We start from the raw sequence: 23928 nt of genomic DNA, 5'->3' as shown, positions 1-23928 counted from the left end.
TAAATGCCTGATGTGTGTAATGTGTCTAATTTCTAAAAGTATTCATTAATAATAATAGGAGAAGGAAAAAAGGAAAGGATCAAGGTAGCATCTTGCATGTTTTGCTTGATGCTTGGATTGACATTAAAGTTAAACCCCTAAAAGCTTGGCTTCAATCTACCAGTCCTGCATCAATTACCAGAATAAAGCAGTAGAAACGTCTTCTATCCCTGTTAGAACCTGACAACAACCTGCATTATCGACAAAACAACTTCATTGTAACAGTTTGGTTGAACATTTGTTTGTCTTATTATGCTACATTCCTACCAATGTAATCCCTGCCCACTTAAAACTGTACAAACTTTGGAGTTGGGCCCAAAATAAGTTATTTTCAGCTCTTTCAATCAACAATCGAAATCGGCGTCTTTTAAAGTTTTCTGGTCACTCTTTAGTTCATTAAAGGACTAATTGTTTCATCACTATCTCATTCACTGGAGAAATAAGGAAGTTCACTACAGTCGGACAGATAATAGTCACGATACAGCCATGGTATAGAAGTCTGATATGATGTCAGTGGTACAGCGGCTGGACATATTCCGGTGGGAAAATTCCTACTCGCCCTCTGCAGCGGCCCCTCCAGGACAGATGGCTTGAGCAGTCCAGAAGGTCAACGATGTCACCGCGCAGGAAGTGGAGGTGGGCAGTGTGAGGAGGGGTGTAGTCACAGAGGGCATGGGCTAGTCGAGGCTTCTGCACACACAAAGACAGAAAATTAGGCTGCGAGGTCACACAAACATGGCGTGTTATTTTAAAAGGGGAACAGTGATTCGTCGTACCGCCATAACTGGTTCAAGCACACGCTCTCTCTCTGGGTGAGCGGGGTGAGAGAAGAGGCGGGCCGAGGGGATGGACTCTTGAGAGCTGCTTTTGTAAGGGTTGGGGTAGGGGTTACGTCCAGGTTGGGACAGCAGGCGAGGGGACACGGGAGGGTCTCTGAGGAGGACCACTTTCTCCACAGCAATACTGTGAGTTCTGTAGAAATCCACCAAACGGTTCAGAGAGGAGAAGGACTCATCCCAGATGCAGTACTGACCGCCCCCCTCCAGCACCCGGAAATGCTCCACTCTGTCACCATAGCTGTAGAATGAGACAAATGGGGACGTTAAACAGGTAATGTTGTTTTCATTCCTCTGACTGTGCACACCTCTGTCATTGTGAGGAAAAGTACCACAATCACCTGAGTGTGCAGGTGTTTCTCTTAAATCATCACAGGCGGCAAATTCACATGCCCTGAAACTCAAATGTCAACACACACGTGAATAAACACTCTTTAATCTGGTCTGAGCGGTTTTCAAAAGCTCGCAGTACAGCGGTTTGTAAGTTGTTTGTCTTATACTGATACTGTGAACGTGACGGAGTTAACACTTAAACACTGATTGCAGAATTAGGAACACAGAAGAGCTAAATGAATAGATGATTCTTTCATAAATGGACAAACCTAAATAATCGTCATTAATAATGACTAATAATTTATGACTTTTAGTTATTTTCAAGCTGAAGCAAAATGTAGTGTCTCAAATACAATAATCTGTTGCTTAACTGTGCTTTGAAATTCTTATTAAGCCTTGCATGTATTAGTCTTTGATTATTTTATGCTGTATTTAATGTTTTACTTTTTTCGAATGATAGCACAGTTCACCGAAGCCAGATTCATTGTGTGTGTAAGCATACATGGCCAAGAGAGTACCGGCCTAATATCTTTGGGTTTTAGGTTTGTTGGTCAGGCCAGGCCATGAGATGCTCCATCTTTGTGAAGAAGACATCTAATAATTTGGTCATAAGCTGCGTAAAGATATTAAAAAGTATTCCAGTGTCCACATTGACATCTTAGAGTAACTGGTTCTTGTTTAATGATAAATGTCATTATTTTGCTGCAAAAAATTACATTCATCATTAAACAATTATCAGAGAAATTTGGATAAATATCCTGTCAATAAACGTGTTGATTTTTTTAGGATGATTTATAACACCTTTATAGACATTTATGGTTTTTCATATATGATCCCTTGTTTGCATTTCTTCCAAGAAAACACAGCTCATGTTTTGTAAGAAGAGGATGTGTGATGAGCTTCAACCAACCCTTTATATAATGGTTACTTGTGTGGTGTTGTTTACTATGGTGCTATTTTCTAGGGAGTATCTGCTCTTGCATTGTTTTTTGCATAATTATCTAAAGATTTAAATGCATTTAAATTTCAAAACAAATGGGCACAATGGACTCTTGTGTCCCAGCTTCACCACACGCCTGAAAATAATTGTTTAATAACTCTGAAAGGAGGGCGACACCACTCTCAGTTCTCTCATGAAGGCTTGTTTGTTGAAATGAGGCCGAGCAGAAGTTTCCTCGCAACAAAAGGGTACTAGGTTTGATTACGTCTTCTTTCAGTACATTTTTGTTTTGAACTTCCTGTTTCTGTAGTTTCTTCCAAATGCAAAGACTCCCAACTAGGTAAATGAGAAGCTCTAATTTGAGTGTTTAACAGAATAATTTATTGTCTTACTATGTCCTAATTCCAAAGATCAATTCAAATGTCACCCTAACCCAGAGAAAAGTAGCAAAAACAGCAAAACATTCTCAAAAAAAGTACTTTTTGTAGTGTTCCTGTAGATGTTTAATGATGACAAACGATTTTCCCATGTGGGTTTACACAGAGGGACATCAGTGTCCACCAAAAATCAATCTTAGTATGCACACAGAGAGTTTGTGACCTTTTAACTTTCTTGTTTTGATGCATTCTTAGAATAAGTGTGGAGAAAAGTAATTTGGACACAGGCAGAAAAAAAAGAACTGAGGATGGATCTCATAAAAAGCATAGCTGTGTTCTCGATGGTGTTATCTAAAGGAACTGAAGACGTGCTGAGAACTAAAAGAATCTCCTTTAATGAGTCCCTGCGGCTTTAAACCATAAAATACACAATCTCGTGACCGCCAACGAACTCTTCTAAAACATTGCCCCCCTCTATTGACATTTCTCAGTATTACACTTGGTGCTGTGTTCGCTGTCTGAGTGTGTTCATGGGCTCAAGAAGAGACCATTCTTGGCTCTCAGCCCTTGAAGGCAGACAGATGTTGACCCTTTAAACATGTATACATATATATATATATATATACAAGCAGTATGTCATAAATATGTTATCCTAAATGTGCTATGTGTCAATTGATAATGTACCTGTTTTTTTAATTAAAGACTGAGTGATGTTATGTAATGCCCTGATTATTGAGTGTACCCTCAATGATTAAATGTGTCCCACGTCACTTTGGTGACCCAATTACACCTCCTCTCTCTCTTTCTCTCTCTCATATACACTCACACACACACACACACACAAACTCTTACTGACTGCGCCGCTGTTATATTTTTAGTGCATTGGGTTCCTGTAGAGCATATTTAAATAGTCTGACTTAGCCTGACACACACTCAGAAACACGTGGATGCTCTGACTTGATAATGTGCTCTATGTGATGTAAAACAAAAATCTAAGTGCAACACATAATATAACATTTAGAATGCATCTTCTTGCATAAACCTGGTTGTACAATTTATTCTACCTTTAAGGTGTTAAACTGAGTTGTTAAGTGTAGAGCAAGGAGCAGATGTTTCTATCTCTGGTCATGAAGACACACAGCTGTGGAGGAAGCAGTGCAGCAGATTTCACAAATATAACGGCTGCACAAAGAAGCAATTCATCATTTATTGAGATCATAACGTGTCAACAGACAACAGAGGAGGGTTACATCAGTCTGCAGCATGAGATTTTGTCAGACTTCATCTCTGTGTGTTCGTGTGTTTGTTTGTGTGGTGCGTTTACTGACCTCACGGAGACAGAAAACTCCCCGGGAGCTGATTCACTTTCCCTCACCAGGAACACTCCGGTGTCTTGCCAGCGAAGACGCTTCTCAGCATCGAGTCGTGACACCCGTCCCGCAAACCACCTAAAAAAAGAACCGCACACAAAAACAGGTCATTGGCTTTCTTGTCATGAGCTAGAATACACTTTAAGAATTGGAGGGGCATCATAGTTCTCTTTTAACTGGAATATGCATCAAGCATGAGAAGCTTTTGGAGAAAAACAATTACATTTTATGAATCAGTGGTGACAAAACTCGGGTTGGGACCCCCAAAAATTGTTGTCAAATTTCTGTTGTCTGTTTTGTGAAACAGGTAATCCTTTAACCTGTTCAGGCCCAAAAATGTCCACTAAAGACACATCCAATCAGGGAAAGTTTCACAAGCACACTGCTTCTTTTCTTTTCATTAAGGGGCCACAAGCCAAGGGTTTGGGAACCACTGATGTCAAAGGTGTTAGTTAATCAATCCACATGTGTAATTATCTGGTTGGCTGTAACAAAAGAGCAGTTCCTCATCCTAAACTGGATACCTTTTTTAGAATTATAAAAAATATATTGATTTTTTTTTACGGGTAAGGAAGGAGGGAAATGTAGTTCTCTGGCACGTAGCCTCGCTTCCCCTGGACCTCTGCTGTGAACCAGCAAGAATCATCCTCCATTTCTGTCACCTAAAACACACATGCACAATTATTCCTATTGTAGACATGCAATCTTTTTCTTATCTTTGGCCACTTAAGATTAAACAAACATTGACACACACACACAGAAACTAAGACACACAGTTACCTTGATGATGTCGCCCTTCTGGAAACTGATCTCGTCTGCCTCTGAAGCTGTGAAGGAGAAAAGAGCCACCGCCTCCATGCTGAACAAATGAGAAGAGTCAGCTTCAAAAATAGTTTCACTTCATGAATGAAGTGACACAATACAGCTGTGTGAGTGCAGCAGACCAGGATGATGACACTCTATTACAGGATGAGATAATCACTGTGTGATAATCAGTGTGTGTCTGTGTGTGCGTGCGTGTGTGTTTGAGCGGCTGACATTCTGCTCATTAGTTAATGAGAGTTTTGCTCGACGCGTGTCCCTCTGTTCCTCCATGTGACTTGCTCAGAGAGCGTGTGAACACGTGGAGGTGGTAACTCTCCATCACTTAAGTCTACACACACTTTAAACTCCGGGGCTTTAACAAAGCATTTCCTCGAGGGAAATCAGAGACAGTGAAAGAAAAGAGGGAAGGGATAAAAATAATCCAGCATAGAGTGTGATGACCTGAGGTGTTTATCTCCATAACAATAGAGTATAATACAGTTCTTACAGCTTTTTCTTTTGCTCACCATTTTCATTTATAACAAGTTTTAAATGATTTTAAATAACTGCAACAGTAAACTTCCCTTACAAGTACTACAGAAGTACTGTGCTTTTTTTTAAGGTACTGATGTACAGTTTGGAGGAACGTTGGAAACAGAAGAACAATCTAGTTTACTGTTCTAGAAGATTTCTTTTATTTGACATACTTTATTAATCCCTGAGGGAAATTCTGGTTTACACGTCGTTATTGACAGACATGCTTCTCGCTCAAAATACACACATACGGACGTGCATTAGTAGAAAGATGTCAGAGTGGAGCTGCTACACACTGCTACGCAGGGAGCGGGCCACAGCCGTTGGGTCTTCGGTGCCTTGCTCAAAGGTACCTCAGCAGTACTTGGGACGTGATCTGGCACCTCTCGAGCTAACGGATGAACTTCCATATTATGGTCCACACTGGGACCTGAGCCAGCGACCCTCCGGTTCCCAACCCAAGTCTCAACAGGCTGAGCTACTGCTGCCCCCCAAAAAAATCTAAACTAATACCACCCAGGGCAACTTCAGCAGTAAAATGTTGTTTACATATTGATGATCAATATAATTAAGTTTTAGACTCAGATCTAATAATATATCTTTTTTTTGACCAGATAACAGATGTCAGTAGAAACATGCAATGTTTTAATTGTGAATCAATTGACTTGTAGGACATCTATGGAATAATAATAATATGAGTCTGTGGAGTTCTGCAAGGTGTCAATAATGCTGTTCTGTTATTTCAAAATTAGACTTAGTTGGCAGTAAGTGTCAGGTTCAGTGATGTTGGGTTGTAAAAGCAGGAGGTTGTGTTGTCAGGATCATACACTGTAAGAAGTGGATATAGTCACTGTGATGTCACTCTTTGGTTTCGAGACTACTATTTTGAAGTCACAATTTGGCCTTTTACTTTTCCTTATCTCGTTCTTTTGGGGGTCAGTAGAAACAAAATTAATTTTACAAAAAGTTGAATGCCCATGCTAAACTTCTTTGCTGAATTTTGCCAAGCACTCCGAATGGGACCATATTATACAGACTGGACTGCATGCTTTATGAAAGAAGACTCGAAACTAGTGATAGATAACAAATTCTCAGGAAAATGTTTCTGAGGCGATAAATAAAATGACATTTATGTTCATTTCCTCAAACACTTCATACACAGGTTGTCAAAAAATGTTGATCCTTCGACATTTTTCAACACCACATGTTCAAAAACAATTTAATATTCGTTAATAATCAGTTTTAATGAAGTTTAAAAAAAACATACAGATCTTTAGTCATATTTTTAACCATAAACTGCTGCAAATGAATGAGCAGCTGTGTTCCTTCCAACTCCCACATCTACAAACGCTGATGTTTTCAGGCCCTTTTGGCATAACATTTTAAAGGTTACATTAAAGTCTTTAACAAACAGGCAGAGGAGGTGTAATCTCTCAATTTCACAAATTCATATCAGTAATGAAATGTTACAACAGTATTTATGTCACTTAGACAGTGTGCAGGAGATTGCCTGCAATTTCTGGTAATTAAAAATAAGAAATAATCGGGTGCCTAGGACTTCAAATTTTGTAGCTGGTATTAAAGCAGTTATTGAGATCGTAAAAGTCTACTAGTATTGGTTCAAAGTTCAAAATTCTGGTACCATGACAACCTTGCTTCTGTATACGCTGACTTTCAACCAGAGCTGATTTAAAATACTTCTGCCTTTGTTTGACTTTTCAGATACATTTGACTTCTTTTGAACAAGTATAAGGGCGTGATCACACTATCAATCTGTACCGTGCCTAAGCACACTTCACCCCTAAAGTCCAGTTCGTTTGACCAGTGTGATCGTACCTCAAGCACGGTACACTTCCTTGGCTCTTGCACGCTTCGGAGAGAGGTGTGCTTTGGCACGGTACAGTTCATGCACGAGCACAAGAACGCAGATACACGACGTTGGCAGCCTTCATTATGAGGAAATCCAGAGTGTTCTGGCTGTATCTGACTAACATGACTCAAAATAAGCCACAAAGTAGCTGTCATGTTCTCTGTGTTGTTCTCCGATGTGCAGACGCAGACTCGACCATGCGTCACCTTTATTTTTCTAATTTATTTATGGCTTTATCTGATTAAAATGACTCAAAATAAGTCTGTTTTAGACCGGTGCATTAGTCCATTAGTAAGTTGTGATTGACCTCTACAGGAAGCGAAGACAAGTGCAGCTTCAAATAAACCCACAAAACACTGAAAGTTTTCATCTATTGGTTTATCTATTGATCTTCCTGTTATAAAAATAGAAGCAGTGTTGATGTATAAATCAGAAATTAAGGAAGCAAGTGTGTGTGTGTGTGTGTGTGTGTGTGTGTGTGTGTGTGTGTGTGTGTGTGTGTCTGTGTGTGTGTCTGTGTTCATGTATCAGTAGCAGTCCACAATGACCTCCTGTCCCGGTTGTGTGTCTGAACTAGTGTTCGCTGCCCGTGCGGTCAGAATGTCCTGCAGCAGAGAGAGGGGAGAGTTGTGGATGTGGTCGCTGCTTTGTGTCAAGACGTCCAGCATGTTGTCTAAACCCAGAGAGCCCAACACCTCACACAAACCAACAGTCACACTGTCCCCTCCCTCAACCGCACACTCCTCTCCCGTCTCGACCTTAGCCATCATGTCCATCTCTTGGGCGTCATTGCTCTTTTTTATCCCCAGCATCTTTCTGATCTCCAGCCCCCAGCCCCAGCCAGGAAGTTCACAAGACACTCTATCAATTGTTTCTGTGGAAGCATCTTGGTTGCCTAGCAACAGAGGACAGACCGTCTGTCTGAGTGTTATCAGCAGTTGACAGGCCTTCAGCGCCACGGGCCGATCACAGTCAATCACACTGCTCAGCAGCACTGAGACAACTCCCTGCTCGACCAGATTCTTCAACACTCTGCTCAAGTCTGACGCCACCCCCTCCTTGTGAGCGTGGAGGGTGTAGGCCTGCTCACTAACTACACCATAAGGGTGCTGTGCGTCATGATGTGCGTCCAAGTTCTTCCCGTAACCCTGCCGACCTGAAAATATTTCATCCATGAGCAGTTCAGCCAACTCCAGCGTGTGAAATTTGACTTCCCAGTCCAGATCTGCGCTGCCCTGTGAGACGACGGAGCGAACACTCTGCGTCCGGTGAGAGCTGGAGGAGGACGTGGAGAACCAGGCGATGAAGTATTGTACCACAGCCCTCCTGGCGAATCCCTCTGTGTCTTCGGAGAGGATTTCAAGCAGCCGGCTCACTATTTCAGTCTGGAAGAACAAAGAAGTTCTAAACATTCTCATACACGCATGAGGAAGGGACAGGTACAATGCTACAAGAAAGCATTTACTGTATATCGTATTAAGGCTAAAGACATTTAAAGGCATTCAATTATTAGGATAAGTATTGCATACAAAACACAATATAAAAATATTAATAGTAGTCCATAAATATTTGTGTCCTGAGTCCGATGGTCTCTCAGTGCAACAAATACAGACACAAATAGTGCTGCAATGCCTATGACTCTTAGACAGCGTGCATTTGTTTACAAGCAGAGGATGCGAGCTGGGAAATACATTGTGATAAGCTAAACAACCATGATGACTTACAAGGTACTGTACAGTTAGTTAAAGTGCCGAATTTTGAGTGAGATATAGAGACTAGGCTAACTGGCTTCTTTTTATAACTGAAGGCTTCTCTGTGAACGAGTGCAGTAAAGCTGTCCACACTCCTCGCGAGATGACCTCGGCACATTGCCAAAGTCACATGTAGTGCCGTAAACAGGTAACCTGCATGATGGGAGAGACGCCATTCTCCCTGTTAAAAGTTATTGTGCTATTAAAGTGACCTTTGAAACTACTTTTTTTTTTAAGTGGAAACTTACATATTGTTGCTTTATCATTTGTGTCTCACAACCTTTATCTTTATTCATGCTAATTTGATCATTTCAATTTTTGACTGCTCATATTTATCGCACAGCCTCCTGGGTCGTCTGCCTTAAAGAGGGAGAGAGAGAGAGAGAGAGAGAGAGAGAGAGAGAGAGAGAGAGAGAGAGAGAAAAAGCCTCCAAGTTTTATCAAGTTTTAAACAAAAATAACATTTGCGAAATTAAAAATAATTTGGAGTCTGAATGAGTCATGAATTAGATGTTTTTGTAAAGCCATGAAAATACAAAAACCGAGTGCATCTAGAAAGTTAGATGCCAAAATATACTAAATACTTTCATGTGAGCCTTTACGTTGATTAATGAGTCTTGTGCAATCTGGTGTATAATAAGTCAAATGTTTAAACAGTCTGCTTACCTCCTCCTGAGTATGTGCTGCCCCCTGCTGCCAGCTGTGTGTCAGAGTCTTTGCCAGTGAAGAGACAGCGCTGGCTCTCACATAGCTCTCCGTGTCCTGAAGCGCCTCCCTAAGGAGAGGAGTGGTAGAGCAGCCTCCCAGCAGAGCTTCCGACGCAGAACACACCTCCTCTGCGGATTTCAGTGAGACGGTGACACCTGCCAGATGTCCCAGAAACTCGACGGTCGAGTCTCTCACTTCCCAGCGCATGTCACACACGCGCTTCTTCACAACCTCCACCAGATCTGATCGTGATAAACATGCATTTAATTTCAGAAACACAATATGTAGCCAAATGTAATGCAAGTAGGCTTCGTGTGTTGATTTATCACAGAGGAGTGAATTATTGATCTTCCATGCATTTTACCTTGTCTGAGCTGGTCTGTTATAAAGGAGAAGTCTGTGCACACACTGATCCACTTTATTATGGCTTGGTAGGTCTTGTGGAGAACCTAACAAACAAAGACAGTCATAACAATGAGAAAAAAAAACGAGACAGTCATTGAGAGACCTGGTTAGATACATTTAGTAATCCTGCTAAGGAATCTCAAACTAAGACTAAAACTACAAGAAAATTGGATAACAGTTAAAAAGACACATACAAGACCGTCTACCCCTCCTTTCCTGATACCTTCAATTTAAGCCCTTCCGTTGATGCTGCCCTTCTGTGACACAGGCCCGTGTGCTGCTGTTTGATGGAAGCAGCTAAATGTGTGCAGAACAAATTTCCCCAAAGAGGACAATAAAGTGTATCGTATCGTTTCTCATCATTACTCATAGAATTTCCACACAAAACTCTTGAACAACTTCAGGATTTCACCCAAAAATACGTCAGCTTGAATCTTGGCGGGGGAAAAAACATGAGGAATGAGTGTTTTTTTCTCCACTTTAGTTTGCTTTTAATAGCAGGTCAGTGACCGAATAAAAACATTATGTACTCACTGTTGGCTCAGAATCAGGATTCTCCAGATATTTGATCAGAACTGTGAACACTTCACTGATCTTCTCCTTGGCTCCTGAAACACACAAGATGAAGGATTCAAGCATCATGTTTCATTACATCAAACACACTGTTTATAATGTTGTTGCATTTGTTTATGTGTCAGTATATGACAATGTTTAATCTCGTTTTCTTCTTGATAAAATTGTTAAGACAAATTCTTTTGACTTTTTTTTGGTCATAACTTTTATATTTATTCCACTTCCTCCTGCTGTTTCACTTTTAAAATGCCTGGTTAAGTTCAATTCTGTTCAGTTGTCTTTTCAATAAACGTTTCCATTAAGCTGAGGTAAAGCATTTAGGAAAGAAAAACATGTTTCCTTTTTTTTTTTTTTTTTTTGGATCGATTCACACAGAAACACAGTTTCACCTGCGCTGCTGCTCAGAAATGTCAGAGCCTCCAGAGCACATTTCTGAACTTTACCACTGCCGATCACATTCCTGCAAACGTCACTACAGCCAGGGGACGATGAGGTGGAGACGCCTCTGCAGATCCTCATCAACGACAGAACTGCAGTGATAATTAAAGCGGGAGGACAAGGGAGGAGGCCAGAGGGCTGTGGGGAAAAACAGAGAGAGGGACTGTGATGTAACGCCGCTTCACATAGCATGCACAGCCTTTTTTTTTCCCCTCAGCTATGCTTTCAGTTAGTCTCACCACGAGTGTGATGTTTGATGTGTTTGTCAGACAAGTACAGATCAAAGAGATGCAGGAGGTTTTATTCGTCAGATGGTCTGCCCTGGTAAACTGCTGATCATCTGCTGCAGGAACAAAAAAACAAAAACAATAATAATACTAATTAGCTGTAAGATGCTACACAACAGACTGTTTTCTTTATTTTCCTACTCCGTGTATTTTACCAGATATGTCTGTGCCCAGTAGAGTGTGACCAGTTATGATGTCGAGGGGAAGCAGTAGTATTCTTACAGCTTGCGGTGTGTGGGTAGTATCGCTGCAAAGAAAAATTTAAAAAAGAAGAAAAATAACCCGTGGTTAATAACTACAGGATGCACCTCATTGAAACATAACCAAAACGTACTAATAGTGTGTGCTGATGGTGAATTCTGCATGAGGGTGTGAAGTTCTGCATTGTGCAGATACTCACTGATGACCACTGCGAAGAAAAGCAGCTGCAGCTTGAATGACTTCTGCAGGTCTGTTAATATTCAACATGGATGATAGCAGAGAGCCGACACGCTGGACTAACACACTTTCAGTTCTGGAGCTGCTGAAGACAAACACGGACACTGTTTTATATTACAAACACTCGATATGTTACATTACATCATTATCACATTTCACAATTATGCAACAGGAACTCTGCTAGTGTACGTCTGGATTAAACCAGTGCAGCCTACCTCAACTTTTCCTATAAATTCATTAACATTTTCTTTGGTTTGTTACAGTCCTTACTTGGCAGTATTCATGTTGGAATTAATCATTCAAAACAATTAAACTCATAGTGTTCATATTAGCACAACTGCAGTCTTACATATATTGTTTATGGTCACATTGGGCGAAAGAGAAAGGTCTGTGTACAACAGATTCTCTTTCCTACAGGGGAAAATCTTGCCTTAAAGTCACAGAAGTCTTATCTGAATCGTATTTATGGCTTGAATCAAATCTGAGACACACATACAGTAAAGCCCAGATAATTGTGTTGAACCCTCAACATGCTTTACTCCATCAAGGTCAGGATTTTTACTCCTTAACCGTGTCACTGACAGGATGTGTTTGATAATTAAATCCAGCATGTATTTGCTTTTTTAAAATACATTTAAAAATGGGGTTGGTGAGTTGTGATTGCAGCAGTAACTAAAATGTCAGTTTAATAACATGAATTGTCATTCTATTTGATCCTGCTATTCTTCTTATATCTTCTTATTTGACAGCTGTCTGTAGTCTTACCTGTATGCAGCCAGAATAACCTCCAACAGAGGCAGCGTGAGCTGACTGTAGCCTGCTGTCATCACCTCCTCCAGAGACCCCGACACAGTCTGGAGCAGCTCATCCCGGAGAGGAGGCCTGGCCTGGGCCAGCAGCAGGGCAAGCAGCTTAAGGGTCTGCTTAGTCTTCTGGAGCTGTGTGTTTTCTTTCGGCACAATTGACTCCTTGAGGTACTGTGATACCACCTTGACAACAGCAGTGTACTCTGCACTGGTTTCCATTGTGACAGCTGGTAAGTCTATGTTTGAGGCATGTAGTGTGCTCCCATTAACTTTTTCCTCTTTCTCATCCATGCTGTTACATCCTGAAGACGAGACCGGCTGGAATAAGAGCAGGATGTCGGCGAGCATTTGATTGGCAGCCGCAGCAACAAATAAGCTTGTGTCAGTCTGGAGTTGTATGAGTGGTTGTATAAAATCTGGGAAGTTGGGGAAAACAGATTGCAGTTACAAAGCGGTGCAATTTGAAGTATTCATTCCTTAATTTTACCGTATGACGTACAAGATATGAGAAGAGGTGGTCATATGAAGTGTCACCTGATTGTACAAAGAAACTGAGAGCCTTTGGGTGCTGCAGAGAGTTTTTTAATCCCTGGATCCAACCAATCCTTAAACAGGGATCCTCCCAGAGACCCGCTCCTTGCCAGTGCTGTAAACTGAAGGCCTGGTCCAGAGCAGAGCACTCCTGCAAAAAAAAAAATCAGAATTTTTATGCAACAATTTTAGTCAGTGTTCAAAGGTCTAAAAAATGTGTAAATGTACAAATGACTATGACTCTACCTGAAGTGTTAAAAAGCCATCCTCGGTGGCTGCAATTAAGCCGGTGAGTTTGAGCGCAAAGGAAAGGACACTAGGCTCTGAAGCTGTGTTGCAAACCACAGTGGAGATGAATTCAATCACACATGGGCAGGACTCCAGCAGAGATTCCCCTTTTTTTGGAGAAAAAGTTGAATGTTGAGACAGTGTTGCAGATCTAATTTCCACCTATCAATGCATTGATGGTTCATCATGGTTGTGTCACTATCAAAAGTTATCAAATAATCAAATTGTACATTTAATTTAGCCTTGTAGCATGCAGTTACATTGGTGTTTAGTGGGGACAAGATCGAGCTGTTTTAAATGCACCTAACATGTGTCTAGGATTAGCCACAAAACTAAAACTACAAGAAAGTACAGTAGCCTACTAACCGGTCTTGATAAGCATCGTGAACCAGTCCAAAAGCTTCTCCAGGCTTGTGTCATCCGGCAGAGACCCTGAGTCCGCCAGCACCTTACACACCCTGGGCAGCAGCGATACACACTCACTGTCCATGGTACAAGTTTGTGTTTTTCAAAGAGACCTGGGCATGTATAGAAGTATTGACCTCCCTTTGTACTTTTAACAAAGTGTAAAAGTCAAAGTGATCACCTAGCCGATATAACAACTCATGTTTCCTTATAGTTTTGCTAACTAAACCATTTCGCGGGAAGTGGTTTCAGATCTACCGGTGTTTGGCTTCCCCCTTTTTTTATTTTAAGTTTACATTTGTGACTTATAACTTTGACACCCGCGCCGCAAACTAATATACACACATGTTGATATGGCTAATCATATAGTTCCAGGTCACAGACGCAGCCGATCCATGTGCTTTACAACTCTACGTTTCCCGCGCAGCACGTGCCAAAGCCTGGCGAACTGTTTCCGGAGTTACGTTTCCGTCTCATCGTCCATTTTCACGTAATCGCACATGGTGCCGCACCGGCCCGAGGACCGCCAGCCTCTTCGTATTTCTGATTCTGCTTATTTTGTGGCGAGAAATCCGTCTCGTAACCCCCCGATAGATGCAAGACACGGTGGATATGGTGGACGACCCAGAGTATGAAGAGGAAGAGCCTTCCTTCAGCGACCCTGAGGACTATGAGGATGACGTCGACGATGAGGGTGAGGGGCAGCAGGAAAACCCCCGGCTTTCTGGCCTGATGCTAACACTTAGCTCAGAGCTGCACTAATTTGTCTCAATGGCGGTGCTACGACAAAGCTAGGTTAATGTCTTAATGCAAGGCACTCCAATTGAGATGAATTGAAGAGTTAAATCGTCATTTCCTCAAATATTTTACTGACATATCAATGATATAACATGTTCTTACCGATTTAACGCCCATTTGAGCCCCATCCAGACCCCAGACAATCATTTCCTGAGGCCTTGTCTCTGCCATTTAAGACATTGTAATATGTCTAAAACGGACTAAAGCCTCTTCTAGTTGTACCTGTGTTGAGAGAAAACAGGAAACAAGACTAATACTATCACATTTGCAGTGTCAGGTTTTCATGAATCAGCTGGTAAAATAGGCTTTTATTTAAGTGGTAAGTGTATTGGCACAGGGTTAAGGGGAGTATGTTCCATGATTCCCCTCAATAATAATAATAACTTTATTTATAGAGCACCTTTTTAAAAACACAGGTTTACAAAGTGCTTTGACAAACAAGAACAAAGCAAACTAAACCAAACACAGAAGAACATTAACAACAGCAAGAATATAACATATGCAAAATAATTAAATACAATTCAACAGAAAAGAACCGAAAGTGCACGATACCCAACAGACATATATAACCCGACCATCACAAGAACCATGATAAGAACCCAGGCAACACAAGAACCCAACAACACGAGCTGAGACCAAGAGGAACCAAAGATTTAAAAAGATGTAAGAAACTAAAAGAGCTGGAAAAAAATAAATTAAAAAGATAACAGCAATAAGAAGGTAAGAGCAGAAATAGAAACAAAAGAAATAGAAACAAGTGGTTAAAGGATCAAAAAACCCAAAACTATAATATTAATAAAAAGTAAATTTGAAACATAAATAGTCTAAGTAAGATAATAAATTACCATTTTAAAACATAAGAGGAGATGAAGATTGCTGATCAAGACTCTCAATAAACATGATCTTTTTTAACCATACAAAGAAAATCCCCCTTTATCTAATAATGTTAAGTCGTTTTTATAGGACTGCCGTGGGAAACAGAATGCAGGGATTCATGTAAATGAATGACGGAAATAGGTAATACTTGTACATTAGACCGCCAACTTGAATCAATGTTACTACAGACACATAATTCATTGGATCAACACTAATCTAGACCATTATCTTGTACAAGTTTTAACACACTGGCACAGATGTGTGTGCATTCGTCAGATGTTTAAAAAAGTCTTTACTGTATTCTTAGTAATGCACATTTTATCACAGGCTTTAGATAAATGATGATTTACTTTGGTTAGACTTCCTGTTGAATTAGTTTAATCTCGTACAATAATCTTGCAACACCCCTGATTAGGTGTAGCTGAGGACCTTTGTTGCATGAAGCCTTTTCTTTCTGTCCCCATGTTTCATGTCTGTCTTATTCTACCAGTCCTTTAAACCCTTTAAAAAAAATCTTACATAATATTCTGCTGGTACTTTCAACAACGATCACAAGAAGGCCAGTGGTCCTCTTTGAATTACTGATTAATGCTGTATTTCCATCTCTCTCCTCTCTCTTCAGAGCTCCTTGGTGACATCCTGAAAGACAAGCCTCAGGAAGCTGATGGCATCGACTCTGTGGTTGTGGTTGACAACGTCCCTCAGGTCGGCCCGGAGCGTTTGGAGAAACTCAAGAACGTCATACACAAGATTTTCTCCAAATTTGGCAAAATCACCACTGAGTTCTATCCAGAGGCTGATGGCTTGACCAAAGGGTTTGTGTTTTTCTTATTTTACTGTCTTTCTTTGTAATGCCAGCATATGGAGTTAACTTGGAATTGAATGTTGAAAAAGACTCATCTGTGACTCATTTCTCACACAGGTATATCTTCTTGGAGTATGGTGGACCTACTCAGGCCCTTGAGGCAGTAAAGAACGCAGATGGATACAAACTGGACAAACAGCATACGTTCAGGGTCAATCTCTTCACTGACTTTGACAAGTAAGTGTGTAGCTTTTATTAATAAATGCAGAAAAGGTAACAAAAAAAATACTGTGAATCAAGTAGATTAATTTTTTGTGCTAACTTCCCAAGGTACATGAACATCAGTGATGAGTGGGAAACTCCAGAGAAGCAGCCTTTCAAAGACTTTGTGAGTGTGCTTTTGTTGTTGTTAATAATAAATCAAAGTGTTTACACTTTAGAAGGTTTGTAAGTTGGGGTTACCCTCTATGTACCGCCAACCCCTCTTACCCTGAATTTTTTGTCTGTTCAGGGTAACATGCGTCACTGGATTGAGGACCAAGATTGTCGCGACCAATACAGTGTGATTTACGAAGCCGGAGAAAGGACTGCCATTTTCAATAACGATGCAAAGGACCCAGTCATAAGTGAAGAGAGAGCAGTAAGTAGTGGACCACTTTGAAAAGCACTTTTGATGTTGCATTTAATGTAATTATTTGGTTGCAGTCAGCTTGTAAACGAACAAATTCTGTTTCTTGGATGTAGCGCTGGACAGAGACATATGTGCGCTGGTCTCCTAAAGGCACTTACCTGGCCACCTTCCATCAACGGGGCATTGCATTGTGGGGCGGCGAGAAGTTCAAGCAGATTCAGAGGTTCAGTCATCAGGGGGTTTCCCTCATTGACTTCTCACCATGTGAAAGGTAATCATCACTTGAGTGATTTTACTGAGTGATATAAATTGTTGCACTTTTGAAACGTAGCACATGATTTCCTAATGAACAGAAACTTGTACCAGTGGTTTTAACTGGGCTCAGCATTCACTTGTATTTGTGTGTATTTATTTAAAACAAGAAAGACAATCAATGTAATATAACTAAAGAATATATTAGTTGTTGTGATTATATCTGTCTAGGAGATTAATTTGTGGATCCCTTCTGAAGCTTTTAACAATGATTTTTCTGTCAATACGAGCCCCATGTGATACATTTATGTAATCAATTTTACAACATCTGTAGAAACAAAAGACAAGACACATTATTTGACTTGACTCTTTCTTACATTAAGCATGTGAGATTACACAGTATCTGAGCTCTCTGACGCTCCTCCTGTGCCAATGATCCCTCCAGGTACGTGGTGACCTTCAGTCCTCTGATGGACACCAAAGAGGACCCTCAGGCCATCATCATCTGGGACATTCTGACTGGGCAGAAGAAGAGAGGTTTCCATTGCGAGAGCTCTGCACACTGGCCCATTTTCAAGTCAGTACTCTTTGCTTTTGTCCTTGGTTTTTTTCCTCTATTCTTCAAATCTTCACAAGCGTACTCCTGCAGAGATTGGATATATAATAATGAGCTATTTTTGTTCTCAGGTGGAGTCATGATGGGAAATTCTTTGCCAGGATGACCACAGACACTCTGAGCATCTATGAGACCCCAGTGAGTTGACTTGCAAGAAAACACATTGGCTGTATTTATGTAGATTGTGGAAGTGACACTAAAGCCATGTTTCTCCTCTTCTCAGTCCATGGGCCTGCTAGACAAAAAGAGTCTCAAGATTACCGGGATCAAGTAAGTGTCCTTGATTGTTTGAATGAAATGCTTTCAATGTAAACAGTTCTTTATGGAGATATTAACAACAGCCTGTGTGGTTATGTGCAGGGACTTCTCCTGGTCTCCTGGGGACAACATCATAGCATTCTGGGTGCCTGAAGACAAAGACATCCCAGCCAGAGTGACTCTGATGCAGATGCCTTCCCGTCAGGAGATCCGTGTCCGCAACCTCTTCAACGTGGTCGACTGCAAACTGCACTGGCAGAGAAACGGAGATTACCTATGTGTGAAGGTGGACAGGACTCCTAAAGGAACACAGGTACACAAGCAGAACAAATGGAGGGTTAAAAGCTTAGACCTCTCTGATGTAAAACAAATGGTAAACTTTTCTTTCTGTTTCCAGGGTGTGGTCACCAACTTTGAAATCTTCCGCATGAGAGAGAAGCAGGTTCCTGTTGATGTGGTGGAGATGAAGGGTAAGAATATAATAAACAACACGATGTTACTCATTGGTTTCTTAATGTTAATAGGTAAACATTGATTTAATCTTTTTGATTTTCTATTTTCCAGAGGGCATAATTGCATTTGCATGGGAACCAAATGGCAGCAAGTTTGCTGTTCTGCACGGAGAACCTCCCAGAATCAGTGTCTCCTTCTATCATGTCAAAAACAACGGCAAGATCGAGCTCATAAGTGAGTGGATTGAGCAGATGCATTAATTGTCCTATTGGCCATGTGTCTAACATTTAAGACACTCCATAAAGACTAACTGAATGTGACCCTTTTCCTTTTTCTCCAGAAATGTTTGACAAGCAGCAGGCCAACAGCATCTTCTGGAGCCCACAGGGACAGTTTTTGGTGCTTGCTGGACTCAGGAGGTCAGTTAAATCTGTGTTTGTGTGTGTTTGTGTACGCAAGAAGCCCCTGATGACGAACCAAATAACTTTTCTGACACCTCGTATGAGAGCTAAGCTCCTGATTCTAACTCAGTTCTGAGGCTCACAGTGTTCTTTTAGTATGCATTTGTGTTTCAGTCTTTGTGTGTTCAACCTCTGTTTTGTTGTGTGTGCACAGCATGAATGGAGCTCTTGCATTTGTGGACACGTCAGACTGCACCATGATGAACATAGCCGAGCACTACATGGCGTCTGACGTGGAGTGGGACCCGACCGGTCGCTACGTCGTCACCTCTGTCTCCTGGTGGAGCCACAAGGTAAGTGCTGATTCATACCCTATGTTTTCTTATTTGCAAAAATGAAATCTTTGTGGATTGGTGAGAATACATACTGAATTTTTTCACCTTTTCATGTTTGTGTCTAGGTGGACAATGCGTACTGGCTGTGGACATTCCAGGGCCGTCTTCTTCAGAAGAACAACAAGGACCGGTTCTGTCAGTTGCTCTGGAGACCCAGACCTCCCACCCTGCTCAGCTCAGACGCAATCAAGGTTCCATTTTTTTAATCTATGTCTCTATACAGTAGTGTATAGTCTTGTTTCCACTGTGTGGTACAGTTCAGTTCAACCCAACACACTTCTAGTACAAAGTTATTTTAGTGACTTTGTTCTAATGCACATAAACCTCCTCAATAAGGGCAGCTTTTATCTTTCATTTAAGCTGATCATCACAGCACCACAACATCAGAGTACTGTGATATTGTCTTCAGAAACAGAGACATGTCTGCACTCCTCAATTTACAGCAATGTGGTTTTGCAGGTTTTACAACTTAAAAATTCTAAGTCGAGTGAATTACAAAATAAAAAAAACTTTTTAATTGGTGTTAGCTTGGCTATACAAAATGTGAGGGGTCTGTGTAATGTGACTTCCCCCTCCAGCTTTGATTCTAGTCCTACACTATGCTATGATCGTATTGCACCCATCCTGGACTCTTCCTTGAAGAAAAGATCCATGACAAACGAGGACAAAAAAAAACAGTAGACATCTTTCTAAGAGGCTGTGGCTCAGTTGGTAGAGTGGGCAAGACACTTAACCCTGAATTGCTCTCACTGCTTTGGTGGCAGTGTATGAATGGGATTAGTTACTTCTGATGGATGATACTACATCAGTGTGTGAAAGGGTATGAGGTGGGTGTGACATGGGGTGTAAAAGCGCTTTGAGTAGTCGGAAGACTAGAAAAGCGCTATATAAGCTCAAGTCCATTTAGGTAAATGGAGTTAAACTACGGTTCTAAGCTGTGCCATGCAGTGGAAAAGAGGTTTTTGTGTACCTGGAGCCAATGGCGACAAAAACTAAATAACTTTTCTGACACCTTGTATGAGAGCTGCACTGCAGCCCTTGATTCTAAATCTGATCTGAGGCTCATACTTCATGCTGTGGAGTGTACATTCATCATTCATGTCCCTCTGTGTCTTGCAGCTGATCAAGAAGGATCTGAAGAAGTACTCAAAGATCTTTGAGCAGAAGGATCGTCTGAGCCAGTCCAAGGCTTCCAAGGTTTGTTTGTTTTGTTGTTTTAAACTGACCCAGGCTGTTTACATTCCCGTCTCACCTTTTTAATATGTAGAGTTTGACTATAATTTAATAATAGAGACAGTTTTGAACTGATCCCTTTTTGAGCCCCTTTAAATGTTTTAGTAAAATACATTACACATGGTTGCATATTGGCAGTCCCATCAATTAGTGACTGGAAGCTAAATGTTTAATGTTTGTTTGAGTAGGAGCTGGTGGATAAGCGCAGATCCATGATGGAAGACTACCGTCGCTACAGGGAGACAGCGCAGCAGACCTATCTGGAACAGAAGGACCTCCGCCTCGAGCTCAGAGCAGGTGGGAACTTTCTCCTCTATGCTTTAACAATTGCTCTCCTCTCTTAATGGCTGTTGTCTCCGATTCAAAAAAATAAAATGCTGACATTCCTTTGTGTCATCTAGGAGTGGACACTGATGAACTGGATAGCAATGTGGAAGACTGGGAGGAGGAGACCATTGAGTTTTTTATCAACGAAGAAATCATTCCCCTTGGCGATCTGTAGTCCCCTACGCAGGTAACACTTAGGCACAGACAAGCTGACAGTTTCACCCTGACCCTATCCAAGAGCTGCCTGTGTTACTGTAACTAGATTGGACAAGCTTGAAGAAACCAAACATTGCTGGTGCTGAGAGCTGGTTCAGTTGAGATTAGTGCCACTGTGTGTTAGAGTCAGGGTGTCTGGCAGTGTATTTTTAACAACCAAAAAAAGGACTACTGTTTTTGGTGGAAGGATTTGTTAATTGAAGCAAATGAATCCTAATATCAACAAAAAGGCAGCAGCAACCAGTTGATGGAAATACACACTAATACGTGTCAGTGCGGTACACAGCTATTTCTTGTTATTTTTTATTCCGGTTGTGGTAGTAAAATTAAAAACATATTTGTTTATAAAATAGAATAATAACACCTTTCACACGATCAGGCTTTGTAGTGTTGCCTTTCCAGGCTATCTGTAACAGACTTCTAAACAAATTCCATATCTGGTTCTCTTTTCCAACATAGAGTCCATCTCATAACATCTGTATGCTAAATATAACAGTCGATCTGAAAGCTGACTGAGGTTTAAACAAGGGCCAAGACTTTATAACAGTCGATGTATTTCTAAACTCTGAGTAGTTTGTATTCAGTGGTTTGATCCTGATAAATGATCTCCACCAGCCAACACAAACATTTTCACATATTTACTCCGATGTGCATCTGACCACTCTGATAGTTAGTTTTAAGTGCCACTGTTTTGACATGGTTCCCATATGATGGCAGCCTCCTGTCCCACAGGGGAGATGAGTGTTTTTTTTAGGATGTGCTGCTCAGTGCCCTGAGCTGTAGCAGATTTCAATACAGATATGTCTTTCAGTAGAAATGTTCCCATCGCCTCAGATAACACCATGAACATGAGGTCAACATTTTAATTGAATATTGACTCAATGGACACTGGCTGCAACTGTTGGGTACCAATTAATTCATCCCTTTTGCAGCTGCAGACTTTGATGAATGAAGGCATTCTTCTGTGTGCTCCAACAAAATCTTTGGGCTTCACGGGAGAGATATCATGTTTCATTACTGCATCATCCTTGTATCATGAATTGAGCCTTTGAGATCGACAACTACTGCTTGTGTATTATTCGCTGTCTAGACACTGACCTCAATCTACTTTTCTATCACACAGTCCATCCGATTTTGTGTGGAAGGAGGAGAGAAGAAGTGCTTCATTGATAGGAGAAGGACGACGACCACCCTGTGAATCTTGAGGTTCAAAATCAAAAGCCTCAACATTTAACTTAAGTGACATCATCAAAGCCCGCCTTACTGATCAGCAGCCACATCAAGAAACGAGAGATAATACTTTGTGTTGAATATTCTCTACTTGTCTCTTCACCATCACCTGCCCCATTTTGTTATTTCTCTCTGGAAGTTAACATATGACAATACTGCCTTCTTTTTCTATTCATGAATTGGAGATACTCACTCTCTAATCTCTTATTGGACCTTCTTATTACGGGGAGTTGTTTTAAACGTCACCATGGTAGTTAGGGCAGCACAGAGTGCCATACCAGTCTGGGTTGGAGGTTTTCTAACCAAACAAGTAACCATCTTAAAAATTGTGCTGATGTGGCGCTATAGTGGCCTGTATCCTCCTCCTTTCCGACTCCGCTTTCACACAGGGAGAGGGCATGCAGCGGGAATAACTTTAAATAAACCATCAAACACGATACTACCTGTTTGTGTCCTGGTTCTTTAATATATTGGGATTCATGTGTCTTTGTTTAACCCTTGCAGAGAAATCAACCTCAAGTACATAATGACTGCTCTAGACTCAGTGTTCAGTGTTCATTGGTGCCGAAAGAAATATTGGTGTTAAATAGAAAATGTATAAACTAATAAATAAATAAAAAAGCTCAGTTTTTCTGAATAAATTAGATAATTAAATCTCAGAATTGCATGAAAAGTCTTTATGGAAATTAAAGCAAAAGCTGCTCTTTTCTATTTGATTAATGAGATATTAGTATCTCAAAATCCCCCCAACAGAGGATCTCATTCAAGCACCTTAAGAAAGCAAACCTGTATTAAGTATAATACACTTTCATTTGGGTACAGTATGAGACATTCAGCTATAGTCTTGACTTTATAGAAACATAAATGGTATTGTAATTAGTTTGTTGACTTTGCACAGACACCTGAGGACTTTGCATCTGTTCTTAAATTAAGAAAAAACAAACTTTTTGTTATTCTGACTTCTAAAATAATTATTTTGTTACCTCTCAAGTAAATAAAATGAGCTTTCTCCTACAGCTCAGGATATTACATTTTCTGGCCAGAAACCCGTCACTGACATTTCTGACTATTTTTGGTTGCACGATCAGTGTGGTCCTTACTTTTAGCTACTTCTGGTGAGCTGCTGAGACCTTTTGATGTGGAGAAAGAGGACAGTCAGCCTGTCATTTTCCCATTGGTTTAAAGATGTTATTAAGAGAAAGCTCCTGAGCCCTCCGGTAAATGTCAGCGTTTCTGACAACCTACTAGCACCACTATTAGTTGTTTATATTTTTGTTTTTATACTTTGAATGTTGTTCATTATTTAGTCAACTGTTCAGTTACACTTGATCAGGGAAAACTTGTAATTTATATTATTGTATCCTGAAGTTGTCAAATACATAGCTAAACTGAATCTGTGACCACTACTATGGGTGTCAGTGGGAAAACTTGGGGAAATGGCAGTGCTATGTGGAAAGCAAGTTCTGCATGGTTCTGCCATGAAAAATAAAATGTATAGACCTATAAAATTTAAAAATTTGGGTATATTGAAAATAATCAATGGATCTAATTTATGCTTTAATATATGCTATCATTAGCTTAATTCAGCATATCTTGTTTTCTAGTGTAGTTTCTCTTAATTTTGACATTGTACAACCTACCTCGAGTATTTCATTTGAAGCCTACATGTCTTCTTTCCTTATGAATGGGAATGGGTCCTCAGAT

At 40.7% G+C, this 23928-nt stretch overlaps 3 protein-coding genes and 2 non-coding genes across 8 annotated transcripts; 3 read left to right on the top strand and 2 right to left on the bottom strand.

The window, feature by feature from the left end:
* Nucleotides 1-50: 50 nt before the first annotated feature.
* Nucleotides 51-4920, bottom strand: LOC132954613 (GRB2-related adapter protein-like). The gene is made up of 5 exons (XM_061027222.1): nucleotides 4676-4920; nucleotides 4460-4557; nucleotides 3854-3973; nucleotides 816-1116; nucleotides 51-729 (listed from the first exon to the last, which is right to left on the bottom strand). The coding sequence occupies exons 1-5, from the start codon at nucleotides 4751-4753 to the stop codon at nucleotides 550-552; spliced, it is 777 nt and encodes a 258-aa protein (XP_060883205.1). The 5' UTR covers nucleotides 4754-4920; the 3' UTR covers nucleotides 51-549.
* Nucleotides 4921-6458: 1538 nt separating this feature from the next.
* brat1 (BRCA1-associated ATM activator 1) lies at nucleotides 6459-14069 on the bottom strand. Of its 4 annotated transcripts, none has more exons than XM_061055610.1 (12): nucleotides 13695-14069; nucleotides 13287-13435; nucleotides 13044-13191; nucleotides 12469-12925; nucleotides 11666-11788; nucleotides 11421-11512; nucleotides 11218-11321; nucleotides 10930-11116; nucleotides 10502-10575; nucleotides 9927-10011; nucleotides 9521-9804; nucleotides 6459-8488 (listed from the first exon to the last, which is right to left on the bottom strand). In XM_061055610.1, the coding sequence occupies exons 1-12, from the start codon at nucleotides 13816-13818 to the stop codon at nucleotides 7631-7633; spliced, it is 2685 nt and encodes an 894-aa protein (XP_060911593.1). In that variant the 5' UTR covers nucleotides 13819-14069; the 3' UTR covers nucleotides 6459-7630. The 4 variants fall into 4 exon arrangements, with proteins under 4 accessions (XP_060911593.1, XP_060911611.1, XP_060911603.1 ...); XM_061055628.1 differs by having other exon boundaries at nucleotides 11218-11318; XM_061055620.1 differs by having other exon boundaries at nucleotides 11666-11785.
* A 130-nt stretch (nucleotides 14070-14199) lies between these two features.
* On the top strand, nucleotides 14200-22659 carry eif3ba (eukaryotic translation initiation factor 3, subunit Ba). The gene is made up of 19 exons (XM_061055648.1): nucleotides 14200-14427; nucleotides 16030-16222; nucleotides 16330-16449; nucleotides 16543-16600; nucleotides 16724-16852; nucleotides 16957-17114; nucleotides 17541-17672; nucleotides 17783-17849; nucleotides 17935-17981; nucleotides 18072-18282; nucleotides 18367-18439; nucleotides 18534-18656; nucleotides 18763-18841; nucleotides 19038-19176; nucleotides 19284-19409; nucleotides 20338-20415; nucleotides 20640-20748; nucleotides 20853-20965; nucleotides 22118-22659. The coding sequence occupies exons 1-18, from the start codon at nucleotides 14328-14330 to the stop codon at nucleotides 20951-20953; spliced, it is 2043 nt and encodes a 680-aa protein (XP_060911631.1). The 5' UTR covers nucleotides 14200-14327; the 3' UTR covers nucleotides 20954-20965; nucleotides 22118-22659.
* LOC132955146 (small nucleolar RNA SNORD60) lies at nucleotides 18883-18964 on the top strand. Its single transcript, XR_009665895.1, has one exon. It is a non-coding gene; the product is annotated as a small nucleolar RNA SNORD60 (small nucleolar RNA).
* On the top strand, nucleotides 20193-20282 carry LOC132955136 (small nucleolar RNA SNORD60). The gene has a single exon (XR_009665892.1). It is a non-coding gene; the product is annotated as a small nucleolar RNA SNORD60 (small nucleolar RNA).
* Nucleotides 22660-23928: the final 1269 nt, after the last annotated feature.

The sequence above is a fragment of the Labrus mixtus genome, chromosome 2, assembly GCF_963584025.1.
Source record: "Labrus mixtus chromosome 2, fLabMix1.1, whole genome shotgun sequence".
NCBI classification, from domain to species: Eukaryota; Metazoa; Chordata; class Actinopteri; order Labriformes; family Labridae; genus Labrus; species Labrus mixtus.
This window is presented reverse-complemented; position numbering and strand designations above follow the sequence as displayed.